Below are 21,645 nucleotides of genomic sequence, written 5' to 3'. Positions count from 1 at the left end.
CATGTGTCAGTTACGTATATTGAAACCAACAGTGCCAATTACGGGATAATTCCAAATTTGACATTCAATTTATGAATAGCAACTTTAACAATCCCATATACCGAATTTTAGGGCAATCAGTTGATTTTTGAAAATTTTGTCGTCCATATTGGATCCGCCATCTTGAATTTTGTAAATTTGACCCCGCATTTGTGAACAGCGACCCTAAAAACCCCCATATATCGAATTTGATATAAATTTGTTGATTTTTAAAAATTTGTCCGCCATAGTGAATTTCGACCGCCATATTGCAACCGCCATGTTGGATTTTTTCATCCAACCCCAACAGCTAATAAAGGTATCCCTAAGCTACAATTTGAGCCAAAAAATGACACGATAGGTTTCGCATTTTTCTTTTTGCAAGCTTTTTATGCCTTACACGCGGTTTTTTTCCAGCTTCCGGTCGCCATATTGTAGCCGCCATATTGAATTTTGAATTTCGCCGGTAAAATTGTGAAAATTTTTGTCCAAACATACATTTTGATACCTCAAACGTCAAGATCCATCAAAACAAATTTTGGGTACGCAGGTGATTCGGTTAACGTGAAACGTCCCATATATATATTTTTTAAATTATTTTTGTAACGAGCGGGCTCGTTAAGAGATGAATGAGCGATTTTCGAAAAAGCGCGCCATGCGCAAAAAACCCGCGCAGCGAGAAAGAGAGAGAGAGATAGCTACGACACGCGGGCTCGAGAGAGTACACGTGAGACCGGCAAGCGGATAAGACGCGCTCGGAATCCTTTTGTTTCTCGGAGTGGAGAAATTGGGTGGAGAATCGATCCCGTGTGGTGACCAGGGAGAACGGTGTGGAGCGAGTGCTACGAGTGCACGGGAAAATCGACGACGAGCGAGGATCAAAGGGGGCCAATTCAAGGCTATCATACGAGCCGAGGGATACGACACGTCGCCCACCACCCATAAGGACCGGCCGGTAGGACACTCACCCCCGAAGACTCTGGGCGACGTCGATCGAATAGCTAGGTTTGAAACCCAAGGCGTAGCTGTCTGCAGCAGCGTTCACCCGCGTAAGTCTTCTTCGTTGTAACAGTATTACGTGCGAGAATTCCGGGAAGCAAGAGTATGTAAACAGCGTCGGCTGCGTGCCATTCGAAATCGTATTTTCCGTCTCTCTCTCACGCGTACGTGTAATTAGACTGTGCGTCGCGAATCTCTCGGTCAAGGTGGAATGTGCGCTAATGTGAAAATAAGTGATGAATAAATTCGTTGGAAATATATTAAGCAAGTCGGCGAATTCATTCGATAGCCCCGAATTTTCTCTACGTTCCCTTCTTCTTCGCAACGTTTTCTAAGAACCTTCGACCATCGCTTTTCTTTGTTGTTCCGTGCTTTCGCGCTCGTTTTCAGGTTGCGCGTCCAGCACGGAGCTAGCCAAAAGAGGGAAACAGCGGTGACATATAAATTTTGCTAACGGACGACGATTTACTTCTGAAGAAATCAACAACCGTTACATTTTATATAAATATTTATTATTTATACTAATGTTATTGAATGCTTACATGTTTGAATAATAAATTCTATTTTCTCTTTTCAATAGTTTCCATTACTTATTTTGTGAAAAAATTTTCAGTGATGTCCTGTACATACGAGTACAAAGATTCCACCATATTAAGAAAACTTTATCTTTTCACTTTGACTGGTATTGAAGTTTATTATATCTAAGTTGTTCTATTTTCTTTTAATTGTTTAATGTCAAGTAAAGATGGTTTATGTTATTCTCATTTTTTGAGGAATTTTTTAAAAACTCAATATAGAATAAGTTGCATTAAACTATACATAATTTGACACCATGAATATAAAATCTTTTTTTCATATAGCAACTTATTATTCTCACCTTTTTTATTTTTAAAACGGTTTTAGTTCTAATAATCACTTGATGGCTAACAGTATAATATAATATTTTCCCTTTATTATCATAGTTAAAATAAGAAAAATAAAATTCATTCCAAAATACTTGATTTTCTTTGTACTAAGCATTATATGATATCAGTCTTGTCCAGTTTTAATGTAATGTATATTGAATACACAACCTTCAATCTTTTTTGTGTAATAATCATTATAGTTATTATTCAATACTAAAAGAAATGAGAAAAATGTTTATTTTTTCAATTTTTCAATCAACAACTGATTAATTCTTCTTTGATATCAGTTTCATGTAATTGAAGATTTTTATTTTCCTATATCATTGTATTACTATATAGAGGTTATGCTTTTGAGCACTGTTGAATTATAAACGAGTTTATTCTAAAATTTCCTGGTACCCAATTTTATTTATATAAAAAGGTTATCTCAAATATAAACTTTAAGTATTTTTAAACTTATTATCTTTCTATTATATTTTACAATGGAATTTGAGAGCTGTTGAGTGCATTTATAATGATGTTGTGTATTTTTATTTTTAAGTAGCAGACTCTACATATTTTACGTATTACGAGGGGGGAGCGGGTCAATAAGTCTTTACAAAAAGAAGGGAAAAAAGTAGGTAATTTTTTTTTATTTATCAACACAATTTCATTGAAGGTCAATACATTTTTTTAAACGGCCTTCTAGTTTTTTCAAGCCATTAGAAAAATATGATTTCTGAAAACCCTCAAAATAGGCATTTATTTCGGCGATGACTTCTTCATTCGACGTGAATCGTTGTCCGGCAAGTCATTTTTTGAGGTTAGGAAATAAGGAAAAGTCACTGGGAGCCAAATCAGGCGAATATGGTGGATGGTCAATTAATTCGAACTTTAAATCGTTAATTTTTGCCATCGAACTGTTTTTCTTTGATTTTTTCTTTCAGCTAACCTAATAATGACGCATAATATTATCCAGTGATCGTCTGGCCCTTTTCCAAGTAGTCAATGTAGATGATTCCATACGCATTCCAGAAAACCATGGCCATAATCTTGCCAGCTGACTTTACTGTCTTTGCCTTCTTTGGGGCTGGTTCTCCTGCGGTAATCCGTTGTTTGGACTGTTCTTTGATTTCAGAAGTGTAGTGTTGTACCCATGTTTTGTCTACAGTTACGAATCGACGCCAAAAGTCTTCCGAATTACGACGTATGCGTGCCAAAAGAGCCTGAGAGGTGACCACGCGGGTTCGTTTGTCTTCAACAGTGGGCAAACGCGGCACCCATCTTGCTGATATTTTTTTCATTCCCAATTTTTCATGCAAAATTGAAATGATTGTACCCTTTGATACCCCTGTGGCCTCAACTAATTCTCGCAATTTTAATCTTCTATCACTCAACACCATATCGTGGATTTTGTTGACCATTTCAAGCGTCCTCACTTTTACGGAGCGTCCTGAACGAGGTTCATCTATTTGTTGTACGGACACGTTTAAATTTATTTACCCAGTTATAGGCATTCTTAAACACAGGGGCAGACTTGCCATGAACGGCGTTCAACTCAACTGTGATTTCTTTTGGTGTAAGGCCTTTTAAATGAAAATGTTTTATCACCGCTCGAAATTCTGTTTTTTCTATTTTTCAAATAAACAAATAACTTTTTGTTCAACCAACGCTCACAAAAAAACGCCTTAATAAATCGAGCTAAAACTTTGTACGATATGTAGATAATAGTAGTGCTTGCCAAAAATATCATAATTTAAGCGTGACGAACGCCATCTCTTGGATTTTGTAAAGACTTATTGACCCCGCCTCGTAATGACTGTGATGATGATTTAGATTTTAAACAACGAAAAGAAGACAAAATCATTCAGTATTATAATTATAATAATATGAGATAGATAAAATTAACTATTACAGAGAGTACGTTCTTCTTTTGTTATCTTTTAGGAGAGAATTTGAAGAAGTTGAGAATGCTGACTGCGAAAAAAAATTTTACGATAATTTTGAGCAAATTAAATCGGTTAAAATCAATTGTTGTAAATACGGCAATAATGATTTGGATCAACTAATATTTGATATTGAAAATCAAAATTATGATTCAGAAAGTGATTCTGATGATACTGAATCTTCTTCTAACTCAAAAACTAAATAAATAATGTTAATATATTTGAAAAAATGGGAACTGACAAGACAGTTAAGAAAACCACCAAATCAACCGTTACTCGATTTTTTAACCCTGAAATTACCACTAAAGAACAAGTATTTAGTATGGTTGATAGTTTGTATGTTGAACAAAGAAAAATTATGATGCACATGTTTCAAAACTAATCAATTGCCAATTCGTATTTTTATGAGCTGTTCTGCTGGAGTGGGTAAAACTAGAGTCATCAATACAATTTATCAATTAATGTCAATTCATTTCAACGAAATTCCAGGTGAAAACACTGATGATACAAAAATATTATTATGTACACCTTCTGGTAAAGCTGCTTTCTTGATCGGCGGTGTCACCTGTCATCGTGCATTTGCTTTACCAGTTTCCAAGTATTGCAAACAAATGTCTGAATTATCCGAAGAGATAGCTAATACGATTAGAAAGTCATTTTTCCATTTAAAATTAATAATTATTGATGAAGTTTCAATGGTTAGCAGTGTTATGCTATCGAAAATAGATACGAGATTGAAAAGAATATTTGGTTACTAAAGAAAATTTTGGTGGTAAATCTGTTCTACTTGTAGACGATTTGAATCAATTACCGCCAGTTAAAGATTTCCATTTATTTTGTCGTCCTTCCACGTGTGAATTAAGTATTTTTTGTGAAAATATCCTTTGATCTGAATTTAAATTTTTTGAATTGACAAAAAGAATGCGACAAGAAAATGATAAAAAATTTATTATTGCGTTGAATAATTTAGTTCTAGGGAAGATGACCAACGATGATTTGATATTATTCAATTCTCGTTCAGTTAATTCAAATGACGTACCTGATCATGTAGTTAGATTGTTTGGTGAAAATGAATTCGTTGACTCTTATAATATGCATAGGATTGAAAATGCTACCGGCACTTTATATATTTCTAAATGCGTAGACACTGTCGTCGGAACGATTTCCGAAAAAGCCAGCAAAGCTATTTTACGATCTTTTGTTTGTCATGAGTTTTCCCCCGTTGCCGAAGAACACGACGAATTCTTTAGAGATTGGGGCCCGGAAGGCCAAACTGCTTCGCGGGGAAAGCGAAAGGCAACGTTTCGACACGCGCAAGAAGGAACAGGCAGGAATGGTCAACACAATAATCACTCACAAATTCGTTTAATACATATATTTATCTACACAGTCGAACAATTCTAATCAATAATTCAACCAGACAATAATCGCGCTTTCGCACCACCGCAGCCGCGAGTTCCTGCGGAAAATCTCATGGAACCCGGCTGGCGTGGCGGTTACGAGTTATTCTCTACGTTTCTCCATAAGCCCTCGAGCGACATAATCACTGACCCTCTCTATCCTCCGCGGGTAACTGGTGACGCGATCTTACGAGAGAGAGAGAGAAAAACTTGACCAACCTTGAGGGAAAACTGCTCGATGTCCCTGGGTTATACAGATGCTCGTAGCTCGTTCACTCTTTCTTGAAACACAAGTCTCGTGACAAACAGCTGCACCACGTTGCACACGCGTCGCAGAATCAAATCTCACTCGCTTTATAAAGGCCACAGAAAAACCAAGTAATCAGACGGCGCGGACAAAGCGTGCTACGCTCACTCTTTGTCGCAGTCTACTGCCGGACACCGAGCGCCCCCCCCCCTCCACAAAAACCCTTGAGTAGCGGGCAATCGGCGGCATCTCACGCGTGCCAACTCTGCCGGCGTCCAAATCATACTTCTGGTTCTCTCTCTCTCTCTCTCTCTCTCTCTCCCTCTCTGTCACCGGGAAGGGAGTAAGCGAGATTAAAACGCGTACGAAATACAATCAAGTTGCCTTGAAGTTAAATATAAGTAAGAAATTAGTTCCGATTATCAAAATTACGGTTATATGCAAAAGTACTTTTAACAAACAAGTAATAAGAAATCAGTTCCCTGTTGTGCCTGCTGAAGCCCTCACTGTTCATAAAAGTCAAGGACAAAACCTCGATAAAGCATGTATAGATTTAACTAAATTCAAACACATGAAAAGTAGATCTTTATTTTACGTTGCTTTTAGTAGAGTGAAAAATTGAAAAATCTTTATATTTTTGGCAAATTCAATCTTCCAAAAAAAAAAACAGCGATGAAAAAGTTCAATGTGAACTACACAATTTAAGGACGAATAAATGTCTAAATCTGGCCTACTGTGATGATATTATCTCTGATGAATTAGTTATAATTTACCAAAACGTTCGTTCTTTTAAGAAAAATTCCAGTCACATATTAAAAGATCCATGGTATTTTCAAGCTCATTTGTTAGTATTTTCTGAAACAAATTCTATCAATACAGATTCATTCGATATACCTGGATACAGTATTATTTTTCGATCGGATGATGAATATCATTTCAAAAAAGGTATCACTGTTTTTTTAACGAAAAATAAAAATTATAAAATTATTTACCATCTTTATTATCATGAAATTGTTAACAAACAATTTAGTCATATTGATTTGTTATTGTTGCAAGTGATTGATCATTTTATAATAACTGGATACAAATCACCTTCTATCTGTCGTTTATTATTCGAAAGTTACTTTCAAAAACTGCCTTTTGATAGTTATTGTTCTATAAAATTAATTTTTATTGGCGATTTTAATTTTGACACGTACTCCAAAAATTCATATCTAGAAAATTTTTTAAAACCTTTAAATTTCATAAGGGCTTTATATCAAGGAATTTCTACCACTAATTTTAACACCCAAATTAATGTCGAATTTGTTAATAATATGGTCCATCCTTACCGTTGTGGAGTATACGAAAAATTTTTTTCCGACCATAAACTATTATTCATTAGTCTAGATGTTGAAAAAAAATAAAATTGTATCATGCAAAATACTCGTATTCTAACTAACCAATCATGCAATCGCAACCAATCAAACATAGAGACATTACATCCCGAATACGGATGGAATATTCACGGTTTAAATAACATGGATGGAGTGTCGTGTTATCCAAATGTAACTGTTCAGTCGTTATTGAATTGTGAAATTTTGAGAAATCATGCAATTGAAAATGACCCATGCCCACTTTTATCATTTATATATAATAAATATGTAGACAATGAACTAGATGTTATAGATGTCCGTAACAAAGTCGATATAAAATTAAACAAAAAGAAGTTTTCTTTAGTAGAAGAACAAGATATTTCTGAGTTTATTTTTGATATTTGTAAAATTTCTAATATTTTCTTAAAAGCAGTTGAACACAAATTAATGTATCATATTCGCTGTCAGAATTGTAATTACAACAGAACCTCGAACGAAAGCAATACGATTGCTATTTTGAATTTACCAAAAAATTTAAAAAAAAAAATACAATCTCTATGAAATTTTTGAATTCAACTTCTCTTGTTGGAAGGAAGTAGAGAGACGGTGTTCTATTTGTGGCAAATGCTCATTGGAACAGAGAACAAAAGTTGATCTTAATGAGAACAATCTTCTAATACGTTTCTCATACACTTTTCATAGGAAGCTGGGCAGCCGTCAAAATTAAATATTTTAAAATTAATCAAATTAAATAATTTCGTTAATCTACAAATTGTGATAAACAATTATATTTATTCAAGTTCACGTAGACAAGTTTTCAAAATTAAAAGTCCCATCTTTCACCACGATGATACAATTCAATCTGGCCACTACACCTGCCTGCTGCGGAAGAGCAATGATTGGGTCCGAGGTAGTGATAACAGCCTTAAAGTAGAATCATAGCCATTTCTTTCTAAAAATAATCTTCCGATAATTCTATGACTTGAGGAAAGAATTCATTTTGGTTTTTTCTACAATGGTTTTTTTTTGTTATAATTTTATTATAACTCAGAAGAATAAATACATTAAGGACAAGTAGATTTTGACTGTGGTATTTTTTTATATTTATACCATACACGCACATGAAGTTCGGGAAACTCGCGTAAAAAATATCTACCTTTATTGGAACTTATCCATTTCACAGAAATGAATAGATCGAATTTGGAAAGGCATATCATTAAAGACGAACAACGAGACGTCTCTTTTTCTCTTTTCCTTTATCGAACAATATTGTGAGTGAACAGTAGTATGATTTACCAGTGAATTAATACTAATGTGAAATTGAATTTCCAGGTACAATTCAAAGTCAATGGAAAATTATTTGTTACGGACAGGTGCCATAAACAAGATAAAAATAGTATGAAAACCTGTTTCTTCGATGGTCATGGCATCAAGGATGACCCATGGTGTTTTATAATGGGAGTGCGCTTCGACCATTTTATACATAATTTTTATTACTGACTATTTTTTTAGCTCCCCATTTCCCAGACCTAACAACTTCAAAATTATTGAAACGAAGTTATGTTTCAGTAGTTCCGTTTTCCTGCCATAAAATTTGACCCGTGAGAGCTGTACGTTTTTTTTAAATGCGTGTGACGGCGAGCACTATTGACCCCAATAGTATGGTATTGCGTTATTAGCGATCCGTGTCCAGGAATTATCCAAAACCCGACTTGAAAAATCTGAAAAAGCAGTTTATCAGCAATTTTCCCTTGAAATCTTGCTGAGTTACCGTAAATGCATTTTTCCGCCCTTCATTTCATAAAAATGCATCGAATGAGCTATCCCAGGATGACATCCGACCATAAATTTTTACATACATCCACACATACATACGTACATTTTCCAAAAACATCGTATTCGACATCCCCGATCATCAAAACATACTTCTATCATACTTTTAACGATACTTTTTTTTCACGAAACCAAAGCTTCCTTTACGAGAAGCAAAATACGAATTGGAAGCAATCAGTTAGACACCACGTGAATCATTTAAATGAATAGTTGTTAAATGACAGAAGTAGCGTTGTTATTTTTAAATTTTAACAATTCTGAATGAATAATAATTTTTCTTTATATATCTATTATAGATTAATGGCTTTTTTTAGGGGTATTATTTTGTTCTAAAAATATTATATAAACATCTTACGACCTTCCCGCCAGGTACCCCGAGTTTACGACTTAAAATAATTCTGTAAACGTTTCGCCCCGAGAAATAAAACTCAGCTACGATTTTGCTTCGTCGGAAGCTGTTACAATATATCTGCTTATTTTTTCAATATGTGTAAAACAATAATTTTTTTAATTGCAACTGTAATGTTTGATTCTATCTCGCGTTAATCAAATAAATAGTTCGGGCTCTTTCTGTTATATTTGTAATCGCGTTTCCGAGAATAGCAAGAAGTTAAAACGCATATACTGTATAAGAACTGAGCTTTCAAAATTCACCGAATAGCAAACACAATATTCGCTGTTTCGATGAGCCGTTTTGAAATATAACTAAGTATAGTTGCATCTATCGGGGAGAAGCCTGATAGTGCCGCAACAAACACTCAATTCTATTTCGAGGCAATTAATGATTTTATAGACAGGAGATATCTAAAGCTACTTTTTCTCATAAGAGAGAGTCTTATGAGTTGAGCGCTTAGATATCGTAAGAAAAGGAATTAGCAGGCTAACCACTGAATAATGAAATTAGTCTCAGGAAATTGCTGAGTATTTATTTCGATTCAATGCTCGCGCTGCTAACAAAGGTAGGATAGTGAATCCTCTTGCCGCAGCGACAAGCGAATTTATACTTGCGAAATTGGCTCCTTTCTACGCTTGGTAGCTCCTAAAACACTATTTTCGAAATTAACATAAACTTTGTACATGTTTTATCGCAAAATGGCTCGATCGAAATTGGAATTTGATGATTTAAAAAATTAAGTATGAAATAACAAGTTTTTTAACATAAATCGTTTCTCGAGGAAAAATCGCCTTTTAAAGTTATTTATTTATTTATTTATTTAAGTCCAGAGTAAATATACATTAATAATGATTAATAATATACAATTACATTACATTACATGTAATCCAGCAGAGGAATTTCTTCCTGTGCGCTGGTCTGGCATGTTTAATAAACTAATACTAATACTTAAAACTAATTAATAATTTGTATAAAGATATTTATGATTTGTTATTTTAATCCCATGTTCTATTTAGCATCTGTCTGGCTGTAGTGAAATATCCTGTTGTTGCATTCATGGTTCTTTTGTAGATGACACGTTCTATGTTTGTTAATCTTGCTGGAGATAAATTGCAATTGTTATTTGCACAAATAAATGTTCTAATATCTAGTATTAATTTGTTGTGGTCTACTGCATCCTCATGGACTTCCGATGTCGGATACAGAGTACCATAAAGATCAATTAATTGTTTTATATTTTTGCAGTTTAATCTATTTGCCATATTGGGTTTCCTTTGATCCATTTTTTAAGTTTGTTTTTCCTAGTTTTCGTGTTGTTAATTGTTTTCAAGTCATTTGGTAGTTTATTGTATAACATAATTGCTCTTACATAACTGTTTTTTATGCTGATAGTTAGTGTTCTTTTTGGGTGTTGGATTGAGGCGAATCTTGTTTTTCTTTCTTTTCCAATATATTTGTCCTTAAAAGTATCGTAGTGGAATAATAGAGATTCCAATGAAAAGCATTGATCTAAGTTAAGTGGGTATTCATGTGTCACAAATTGGTTTTTATAGATTATTTTTAGTAGTCTGTTTTGCAAGTTTTGTATTACTTTAATTCGACCTGTGTACGCTCCTCTCCAAGCTATAATTCCATAGGTCATTATGCTGTGAAAGAGTGCGTAGTAGATCATTTTTAATGTACTGGTATTCATTATTTTTGATAGCTTATATAGGACAAATGTTAGATATTTTGTTTTTTGGTATAGTATTTGTAGATGTAAATCCCATTTCATATTACTGTCAAAAGTAACTCCAAGATATTTTGTGTTTTCAACTCGGTGTATTGGATGTCCTAAGATTTCAATTTTCAGGTTTTTTGGCGTACTGTCATGACAATTTCCAAATTCCATGTACGTTGTCTTGTCTATATTCAAAGATAGTTTATTAAGAGCAAGCCAAATTCCCACTATTTTTAGATAACTGTTCATATTAGTTTCAGCTTCTTTCCAATTCTTACCTTTTGCTATGATTGCTGTATCGTCTGCAAAAGATAGTATGGATTTTTCTGGTAGTATCGTTAGTAGATCATTTATGTATAGTAGGAAAAGTAGCGTCCCCAGTATAGTTCCTTGTGGAACACCCATTTTTACTATTTGTTTATCGCTACTTGCATTATTTACCTTTACACATTGTTTTCTATTTGTTAGATAGCTTTTGATAAGGTTATAGGCACTACCCCTAATACCATAGTTGTATAATTTTTGTAACAGTATCTTGTGGTCAACTGTGTCGAAGGCTTTGGCAAGATCCAGAAAAGTTATTGTTATAGGTTTACTTGCATCTAATTGTTCATAAATGTTGTTTGAAATATAATTTAGTGCATGTTTTGTGCTTCTGTTTTTTCGAAAGCCAAATTGATTTGTGGAAAGTAAATTACAGTTGTCAATGAAAGATTGAATTCTTCTATGTATTATTTTTTCAAAGATTTTAGCTATGTTGGAGATTAGAGAAATAGGTCTGTAGTTATTTGCTAAATGTTTTTCTTTTGATTTGTGGATTGGTATAATATCCGCTTCTTTTAAAGCATCAGGCCAAGTTTCATTAATAATGCACTTATTTACAGCAAGTGCAAGTAGTTCAGATACGTAGCGAATTAATGATTTTAATAATAATGAATTAATTCCATCAACTCCTCCTTTTTTGTTTTTTAGTCTGCCAATTATTTTCTTTACTTCTTGTTCATTTGTAAAATCTAAAAATATTGTTTTCGGGTTTATTTTTGGGAGGTTGAGCGTTGCATTTTGCGGTTGTATTATATTATTGCTAAGTTCCGTTCCAATTTCACAAAAAAATGTGTTCATTTTGTTTGCAATTTCTTCTGGATTGGTGATTCTATTATTTTTGTCCGTGATGTAATCAATAGTTTTGTTATTTTGAGTATTTCTCCCTAGTTTGTTGTTGACAACTGACCATAATTTCTTAGGATCATGTTGCACCATTTCTATGATTTTTTTATCGTAATTTTCTTTTGCTATTGTAATTATCTTATCTAAAATTTTGATAAAATTTTTATAGTTATTTTTTTTTGTTGTATCGTGAGGATTATATTTCCATTCAATATATAGGTTTTCTTTAGTTTTACATGAGTTTATTATGCCTTTGGTGATCCATTTTTTTCTTGGCTTCAAGCTATTAATAGTTTTGTTCGTAACATTTTTCTTTTCTGCCTGTTTAAGGCAATATTGTATTTTCATGATTAAGTTATTGATAGATTGATTTGTATCATTAGTTTCACTATTTTCATTCCAATTTATAGTTTGAGCTATATGTTGAAGTTTTCGGTAATTAATTTGTTTTTTATTATGTGAGTGATTTATGCTTTTTGTTTGGTTCTGCAACGCCATTATTAGTGGATAATGGTCATTGAACGGAGTGTTGACGTTGAAAGTTTTGTATGCGTTATTTTCCATTTTTATAAAAAAATTATCAATGCATGTTCCACTGTTGTTGTTGTCCAGCGAAGGTCTGGTAAACGTATTAAATCCTGGATGGTGTCCTTTTTCCATTAACATTTGCAAGAATTCTTGATCCCAAGGATCTTGGCTTAAAATGTCGCAGTTGAAATCGCCTATTAATATTGAATTTTTTTTCTTTATGTGTTGAGTTATGTATGTTTTGATCGATTGTATGAATTGTGGTTTGTGTAGGTCATATGATCTGTATATAGCTGCTAACAGTATAGTTTTTTCATTTTCTAACTGTATTGTAGTTTGTAAGATTTTTAAATTTTGTATTTGAATTATTTCTGTTGATTCAATTATGTCGTCTCTGATATAGGTCACCACGCCATCAGCCTTAAATACTACTATTGTTATAGTACATACTGTATCCTTCAATATTGAAGACTAGGAAATGTTGTAAATTCCATGTTTCAGTACATATTATAACACTTGGTTTTTTTTGTAGGTTGTTTATAAATGTTAGAAGTTTGGTGTAATTGGCATTCAAACTTCTGATATTAACACAGATAATAATTTCCTTTTCTGTTATTATGTGCTCATTTAATTCATCAGTGTTATTAATAATAATTTCGTTGCTAATATTTTCATCGATGGGATGCATTTTTATTTGTATTTCGTATTATTGTTACCATGTAAGTTGAGCGAGGATATGGAGGCTAATGACGATAATGATGCACCGCTTGATAGAGCAGGACGTTAATTGTTGGTTTTTCTGCAGCCGGGTGTTCTATTTTTCCGAAGTAGCGTTGGTGTCTTGGCATTATGGGGTAGTCCGTCATTTCAATGTATTTGTTTATTTTTGTTTTTAAAATTTCACAAGATTGGCTGTCAATTGCACTGTGTTTAGTATCAAATTTAGTTTGTAACGGAGAAATCCGGCCGTACCCGTCTGGGTTGCTCGCGACCGTCCGCACAAATTATTTATTCGGGGATTCGGGAAGCAAAAGACGTTCCCACGACTGAATAACGCGTCGAGCATAAACACGTTAAACGCACAGATTCGAAGTCGGGATGAGGAGTGATACAGCGGCGAATAAACACAACAGCGGATTAATACGCTGGTCTTTAATTGTCAACAAACGATTACAATACGGCAACCTCGGACTTACACACTACGAGCGGTACAATAACAAACGCGAACGCGAAGGTGAATCGGTGGCTGGTCAGCCTGCCGATTCCCTTATAAAAACTAGATATTATACAAATGCCCGACAAACACTTTTCGCGCATAGGCTATTAACGAGTAGCCAGCAGGTCTGCTGTGCTACCAACCATAGACTGACGCCCAAACATGCAAGAGAGAGAGAGACAAGAGAAAAGTACGGCACCGACCTCGACCTTCAGCCTCTCCGACGGCTGGAGCGCTCTGCACCGTGACGTCACTGGTATGCTCCCGACCGTATTGCTGGTATATTTGTTGTCGCCGCTATCTGTCCTCTGGCTCGTCCTCTCGCTCGCTCCGCAATATTGCTACCTCGATCTCAACCCGTTGCTCGTTGTTTCTGCCGCCTCCTCGTTGCTCGGCGCTGCAGCACGTCAAGTTCCTCGCGCGCTCGCCCGCGCACCTCGCCGGTTACCCGCACGCACCGGTGCCGGGTATCTTGTGGAACACGGCTGGGCGCGACCCAGCCTCACGCTCTATCACTCGTCCGCGCACCGGGCGTGTCTCCGGAATGAACAAAACGTCGGCGAGGTCGCGAGGCCAACCCGGAAAAAACCGTGACCTTCCGGTTTATCCGCGCGCGCGACTTTCTCTGCTCATTGCCTAGCAGAGACTCTCCAATTTTCCGCGGCGATCCGCAATTCGAGCGCGCTCTCTCTCTCTCTCTTTCTCTCTTCTTCTGCGCCATCTGCGTCGCTCCAGCAGTCAGCTCAGCCCGTGTTCAGCACCTCGCAAACAAAAGGTCCAAGCATGAGTGTGTGTGCCAAACGTACACCCTCTCAGCCTGGCGCGGCGCACGGACATTTGCGAGAGCTAAACGGACGAGATCGGCCTAGCCGAGATTCTCCGTCACAAGTTTTGTATTTAGTATTGTGGTATGTGCAATTAGGACATGTTTGTGTTTTATTGTTGCATTGACTACCAGTGTGATTACCGCCGCATTTGTAACACGTGGCTTCATTTTTACATTTGCTCCCACTATGTCCAAACCTAGCACAGTTATAATAAGGGCTTGTATTTATAATGTCATAGACTTTGCAGTTTTGGCAACCAACAAAAAGTCTGCTTTTATTCTCTCTAATGTGTTTGTACAAATTAGCTGATACCTCCATTATAACTGTCATAGTTTGCAATTTCTCATTAGTGTATGTGTGTATTACTTTACCTTTGTCATCATAATTGTGGAAATTTCTTTGGTTTATATTGACTCAATGTCTCGCATATTTTGTGTGAAAGATTTGCTGATGCCAGTAACTTTAACAGTTGGTTTCCTAATTTGCTCTTTTTCAATTTTAGCAAACGTGTGTATTTTTTTGTGTAATGTTTTTTCTATAGTGTTAATACTCTCTTCATTCATGCAGTTAATTATGACAGTATCGTTATTTACTGTTTTAATTTTTTTTGTTTGTATTGTTTTATCTTTGATAAGATAATGAGCTACGGTATTTTCTAAATTAGTGGTATCATTTTTATTAGTTCGTTTGATAATAAGTCTTGGTACCTTTTTTGACTTAGCCTTTGGTAAACTCAATGTTTCTGCATATGAATTTTTAAATATGTTATTTGGTTTATTTTTCTTTTCTTTTGCTAATAACTCATTCCTATTTTGCTTTTCTTTGATGAGAAATTCATTTAGTAATTCATTTTTTTCCTTTGTTTCTTTGTAGAGTTCTTTCAATAAGTTATTTTCAGCTTTTAGTTGTTGTATTTCATCTAATTCACTTACTTGTGTTAAATCCATATGTTCATCATTTTCATTCATTATTTGTTTCTCATGCACGAGCTCATTTAGTATTTCTTATTTTATTTCCTCTCTGCTTACAAGTTTGAATTGTGTTATGAAAGCACTAGCTTATTCACTTAAGTCCCCATATGGCAAGTTTGATGTTAGTGCAAAATTTGGATGCTCCTGGCATATTATGAATGAGCTGTTTATTAGTTTGATTGCATTTCCTGCATTGATTTTTGCTACTATTTCACTCCTATGATAGAAATTTCCACATACTAAACACACAACTGCTCCTACTTTTGTATTTGGATGACACTTGAAATGCTTATGTAGCGATGATGCGTCAGGCGGTTGCACTTCCGCACCGCTTGACGGCGACATCGCGACTCTGAAGTTATAAGTGATATAATTTTAATATTTAAATTACACAAAATTTACAATAAATTTACGGAAAATTTTTACATCAAAAAATCGCTTGTGATTAGTGGAATATTATTCAAAACAAAAACGATTAATTTAATTATCCAGTTTTGAATAATAACTAAAAAACGAATTTGTAATTTTCTCTTTTAGCCATTTAAAAATCAGCAAATTGGTAACAATCATTATCATTAATTTTATAGATATATACAGTCGAATCGCTATCTAGAAACGCAATTTTAATTGTTTAAATAAATTATAAATTTTTTATTTATTGATAACTCATTGTCAGTGAAAAATTAGTTATCAAAGTGTCAAATTCTTGTTTCTCTGTTTCAATACGTTACGAACGCAATTGTATATTCGAATTAGCAATATAATTATTTGTCGCAAAATGACTAACACTATTTACTTGTAAATTAATTTAAACTATCAAATACATATTTAATGACTATAATAACATGAAATTCGAGATTAGCGCATCAAAATTGACTAAAAAGTGCTTTTGCAAAATTGAATAAATAATGCCCTAACACATTTACATGTATCTGAGAAGAGCGCCTTCGCTCAATTACCGCTTTTCTTTAGTTTTTCTCGTGCACGACGGGTTGCTATTTTACAGTAGGAAAAGGGACAAATCAGATTGGACCGTTACACAACAACAGTTCATTGTCCCAAGATGATATATCGATAGAAATAAACTGTTTATAAATACATTTACTTACTGAAATCTCCTGTTAGGAAAACTTGCTCCGCTCCTGGTGCCCATTCTTTAATTGATACGGAATTATCTTCATTTAAATGGATGCCAAACTTCATATATGACTTTGAAAAAGAATCTAAATCTTTTTCTCCTGTTTCAATTTTTTCCAGGTAATCTTTAAATAAAGCGTATCTAAAAATATGTAAGTTAATGTATGAAAAGGTTCATCAATAAAAATGAAGATAAGGGGAAAACTGTTGAATTTTTTTATGGATTTTGATGTTTATGCATACAACATAACAAGCTTAGATCAATTAATATGAAGATATCTTGCACAATCCGAGAGTTAATCAGATTGAACTTTACTTACTTGCATAAAGAAAAATAAAATTATCATGTTGTGCATAAACGTTTGTCAGTGGTAGAAACAAGGTTACCGCAAAAATTGAATATATATTAGAATTAAGTGAATTACATGTACATTAAATAATGAAGTTAGGTGTATGAAACGTCGTATCGCAAACGAAAGAGTTTTTGCCTTTAACTTTACATAGTTGATAATCGTGTATTATGTTTGCATTATTCTAAACGATATCTTTGATTTTGGAATTGTCAATTACCATTTTGTTAGCGCATTTAGTCGTTCCCCTTTATATCTTCCACATCGCTTAATATCCACTTTTATATGTTTGAGGAGAGTCAAGAATATAGTATCGTACTTCAAGTCTAACAAAGACGCGTAAAGTAAGACAGTAGCAAATCAGGAAAAGTATACCGGGATAAATAAACAATCAAGAGCAACATACGTGCGTGACCATTAGAAAAGATCACATGATAGATTGTCTGCGCGTGCACGTCAAGATTAGAATTGTCTGTCGTGATTTTCTACGTTTTTACTTTTCTTGAATAAAAGCAGATATCAACGTAAGATCTTCGTTCTTACGTAGCAAATGATGATAATAGAGTACGGTTATTCTAACCTAAACATCGTTTACTAGATTATCATTTATCCCGAGATCGGTTGCGTTTAGCGGCTACATGGGTTTTATTACAATATGTTAGGTATTGAATGTCGCAATTCCGCTTCATAATATATCAGGATATTCCTAGTTATACTAAGTGTTTGGTATAAACAAATAAGAATCTGAATTATGAAATAGTTTATTCGACATATAACCTAAAAATAGTCCAATATATATAAATGATGTAACTATATTGAACCATTGTATATTTGAAATTTTACGAGTACTTATAACGGACCTCTTTTTTTAAATTATTTCATAGAGCTATTTTTAGAACTAGGCACGGAGTTGAGCTAATTATAAATTTTTTATTTTTCATCTAATTTTAATTTTAGTAAAGGTTATCATAAAATTAAATACCAACAAACTATTTACCCGGAAGGTAGTGTATTAAACTATCACGCTATGTTATTCAACTAGCGTGAATGTGTGTGTGTGTATGTGTATGTGTGTGTTACTCAATAAGCTGTATTATTTTGAAAGATCCGACATATAACTGAGATATTTGGCTACTTGCATTAAAATTAAAAGATACTATTATTACCATAACTGTGAAGAGGTAGGTAAAAAATCTTGCTAGTAGAAAATGATAATACGAAGCTACCTCTATTTTAATTAGCATCATATAAATAAGTTTTGCTATACAAAACATAGTAGCAGAATTAACTTAATTTCATGAGAAGAATCTCGCATTGAAGAATTTAATTCGAGATGTAAAGAAAAAGAAGTACTGCATCCACAGTAAGAAGCCAACTACATAAGAGTGATGATCTGTGTTCAGATTCCTCTGTATAATTAATATATAAAACTAGGCGCTGCAAAAAAAATCAATGTTCGTATACGGATCCATATGAGCTTTAGTCATATTATTTACTGAATGTTTGAAAATTCAACATGTTAAGAAGATGAATAGTAATACTTGCAGCACGTTATTGTAAGTCACGGATCCGGGAAATATGCGAGTCGTTATAGCGGTGCAGAATCACGCGCTGCTCAACTCGTGAGTTATTTGCGGTGTCAATTACCGCCTTTTTATATGCGTATGTAGATTCTCAAAATGAAATAAAAGTGCGTGTTTTTCTGGTCCTTTCAAGAGGCTCACGGTACTCTTCTTAGATAGGGCACATTCGTGCGCCGTGAATCCGCGACTATAAACATAATTCAGTTGTGGTTAGTCCCAGGCCAATATTTCAGCGTCGGTTTTACTCTAGCGATTAGCTGCACACATCAGTTACGAAAAGTGATGTAGTCGTGATTTTCGTTCTATTTACGTTTATTATTTAGTTTATTCATGTTAGTAGATATGATACATATGTTCTGGCTTACAAGTAATACTACCCAAGTTTTAATCGCCGATCATCCTGTAACTTTCAGATTACTTTTATCACATGTATACAAGATACTTTCAACAATTTTTAGCGGCCGGTTTCGCCTTGGATTCATAAAATAGTGATTTATTGTCTTAACCCATTAACGCTCAAAACCATCGATCTTACGCTATGTTATCGACAACGAAATTCATACATAGATCGAAGATACCGTAACTTATGTATTTGGGCGTTCTAAATATGAATCCGGAGTCAAAATTCAAAACTGTTGAATACAAAATTCAATATGTCGGTTTGTTTATAAAATAATGTTTATATAAAAATCTCCAAAAAACCTGTTTTTCTCATTATTGTTCTTTTTCTGAAAAACTATAAAGTTAAGCAAAAAGCTCCAAAGACAAAGATGTCTTATAATTCGTCAACGAACTCACTTGAAATTTTTTTTGAAAATTTTATATTTCACTGATAACGATGAACAAGTAAAATCTTCGTACCCATTTAATTTAATTAGTTGTTAACATTATCTTATTTCTATCTTTGCAACATGTCAAAAATAGAATATACAAATACAGTTTAAATTTATTGGTTTTCAAGTTTTGTTTAATCAATGAGATAAGCGGATTGAATATAATATTCTTATACATTTTTCCAATTATCTTACATAGGTCATTCAGCGTTTGAACCTTGAGGTGAGAAGATGTGTTAAAACTGCGCTCTACCGGAAAAGTCATAGTTATAGCAATACCATATCAAGTAAAGTGACAGTTAAATGTGAAACGCGTTTAAACAGAACGACAAAACAAGACGGCCGAAATGGCCACAAAAGTAAGTGATGATTCGTCATTCAACAATAAAAATAAACCTGGAGAATGGAAAATCGCTTCTAACAAAAGAAGTCTAAGCAGTCGAAGCAGTCCAGGCAATGAAACTCAAATTATTCAAACTATTAAACAAGCAAAATTAGACTACTGGGTAAGTAATGCAACAAATAGATTCGAAATACTACAATATAATAAAGAGAATATTCATAGTGAAGATGAAAAATCAGGAAGTAACGAAGCAAACAAAACGATAAACAAATCTCCCCCGATCTTTGTTTACAACGTAGAAGATATCCGACCATTAGAAAACACAATAGCCAAAAATAATTTTACACTAAAAGTAATAGGGCAAGATAAAATTAAAATTCAATCAACAACATCGGAAAAGTATCTCCCGATAATAAATGCGCTGAAAGAAAAAAAAATACAATTCTACATTTACTAGCGTAAAGAAGAAAAAAATTTCAAAGTAATATTAAGAAGCATGTATCCGTCAGTTGATACTGAAGAATTAAAAGCTGCCATAGAAAATCACGGACACAAAGTACTAAGTATTCATAACATAAGGCATCGCATCACAAAAGCACCACTACCGCTTTTCACAATTGAAATTGAATATGATTATAAAAGTCAGGACATCTGCAAAGTAACCAAACTTCTTCACACAGTAATGAAATTCGAACCACCAAACATAAAAAGAGAAATTCTTCAGTGTCAAAACTGCCAAGAGTACGGACATACGAAAAATTACTGTTTCAAAAGTGCAGTGTGTGTTAAATGTGCTGAATATCATCAAACTAAGAAGTGCCCAATCAAACATAAAATCAAAGATGTAATATGTGCAAACTGCAAAGGAAATCATAAAGCAAATTATAAAGGTTGCCCGGTAAGTAAGCAATTACAGCAAAATTTATTTCCCAAGTTGCATGAAAAAACATTTCAAAATAGCATACAAACACATATAATCACAAATGCAACTACAAATCCAAATGACAATAGAGTTAGACCGAACACAACATACACACAGGTAATAGCTAAACATAACGGTCAGAACGAAACAGAAACACCAAAACAAACAGCAGTACACACAGAACAAAACAATTGCAGCAATGATGAAAAGTCAATTAATAAACTTGAACAACAGATGGAAAAAATGACGCAAACAATGGACATATTGTTAAAATTAGGAACAACACTTATTAACAAATTAGTATAACCATGTCAAATCTAAAATTTGCTATCTGGAATGCAAATGGCCTTATAAGAGGACACCTCGAATTAAGAGCATTTTTAATACACGAAAATATTGATATTATGTTAGTTTCAGAAACACACTTTACCAGCAAAAATTTTCTACACATACCAAACTACTCAGTACACAAAACCAATACCCACTCGATAAAGCACATGGAGATACTGGGATTCTAATCAAAACAAATATAAATCACCACGTTCATAAACATACTAGTGAAATCTACCTTCAAGCAACTAGTATAATCATCAAAGATAAAGAGGGACCGATTACAATATCAGCTGTTTACTGTCCTCCAAACAAAACAATCACAAAGGAAAAATGGACAGAATTCTTCAAAACACTAGGAAACCGTTTAATAGCAGGAGGGGATTATAATGTGAAGAACCCGTGGTGGGGATCTAGATCAGAAACTCCAACACCCAGAGACAGAGTACTCTATGAAATTCTACAAAAAAATTAATTCACCCCGATATCCACCGGAGAACCAACATACTGGCCTACAGACTTAAAAAAGCTCCCGGACTTGATTGACTTTGCAATTGTAAAAGGGATAAGCAAAAATTATTTCGAAACGGCATCATGCCTAGATCTTACATCGGACCATTCGTCGGTAATAATTACTCTACA

The 21,645-nt window shown here is 34.0% G+C and overlaps 1 protein-coding gene across 3 annotated transcripts in view; it reads right to left on the bottom strand.

The window, feature by feature from the left end:
* The window catches only part of LOC131662819 (1,4-alpha-glucan-branching enzyme), a 588,019-nt gene that overhangs the window by 318,573 nt on the left and 247,801 nt on the right, over window positions 1-21,645 (bottom strand). For all 3 annotated transcript variants that reach the window (XM_058932788.1, XM_058932779.1, XM_058932770.1), the window contains exon 2: window positions 16,615-16,784. In XM_058932788.1, coding sequence (XP_058788771.1) covers window positions 16,615-16,708 — 94 coding nt within the window. In that variant the 5' untranslated portion in view covers window positions 16,709-16,784. The remainder of the gene's footprint in view (window positions 1-16,614; window positions 16,785-21,645) is intronic.

This window comes from Phymastichus coffea, unplaced genomic scaffold (assembly GCF_024137745.1).
Source record: "Phymastichus coffea isolate CEN01 unplaced genomic scaffold, Cenicafe_Pcof_1.1 PCOF00001, whole genome shotgun sequence".
Lineage (NCBI taxonomy): Eukaryota > Metazoa > Arthropoda > Insecta > Hymenoptera > Eulophidae > Phymastichus > Phymastichus coffea.
The sequence above is the reverse complement of the archived record's forward strand: the minus strand, read 5'-3'. Positions and strand labels throughout refer to the sequence as shown.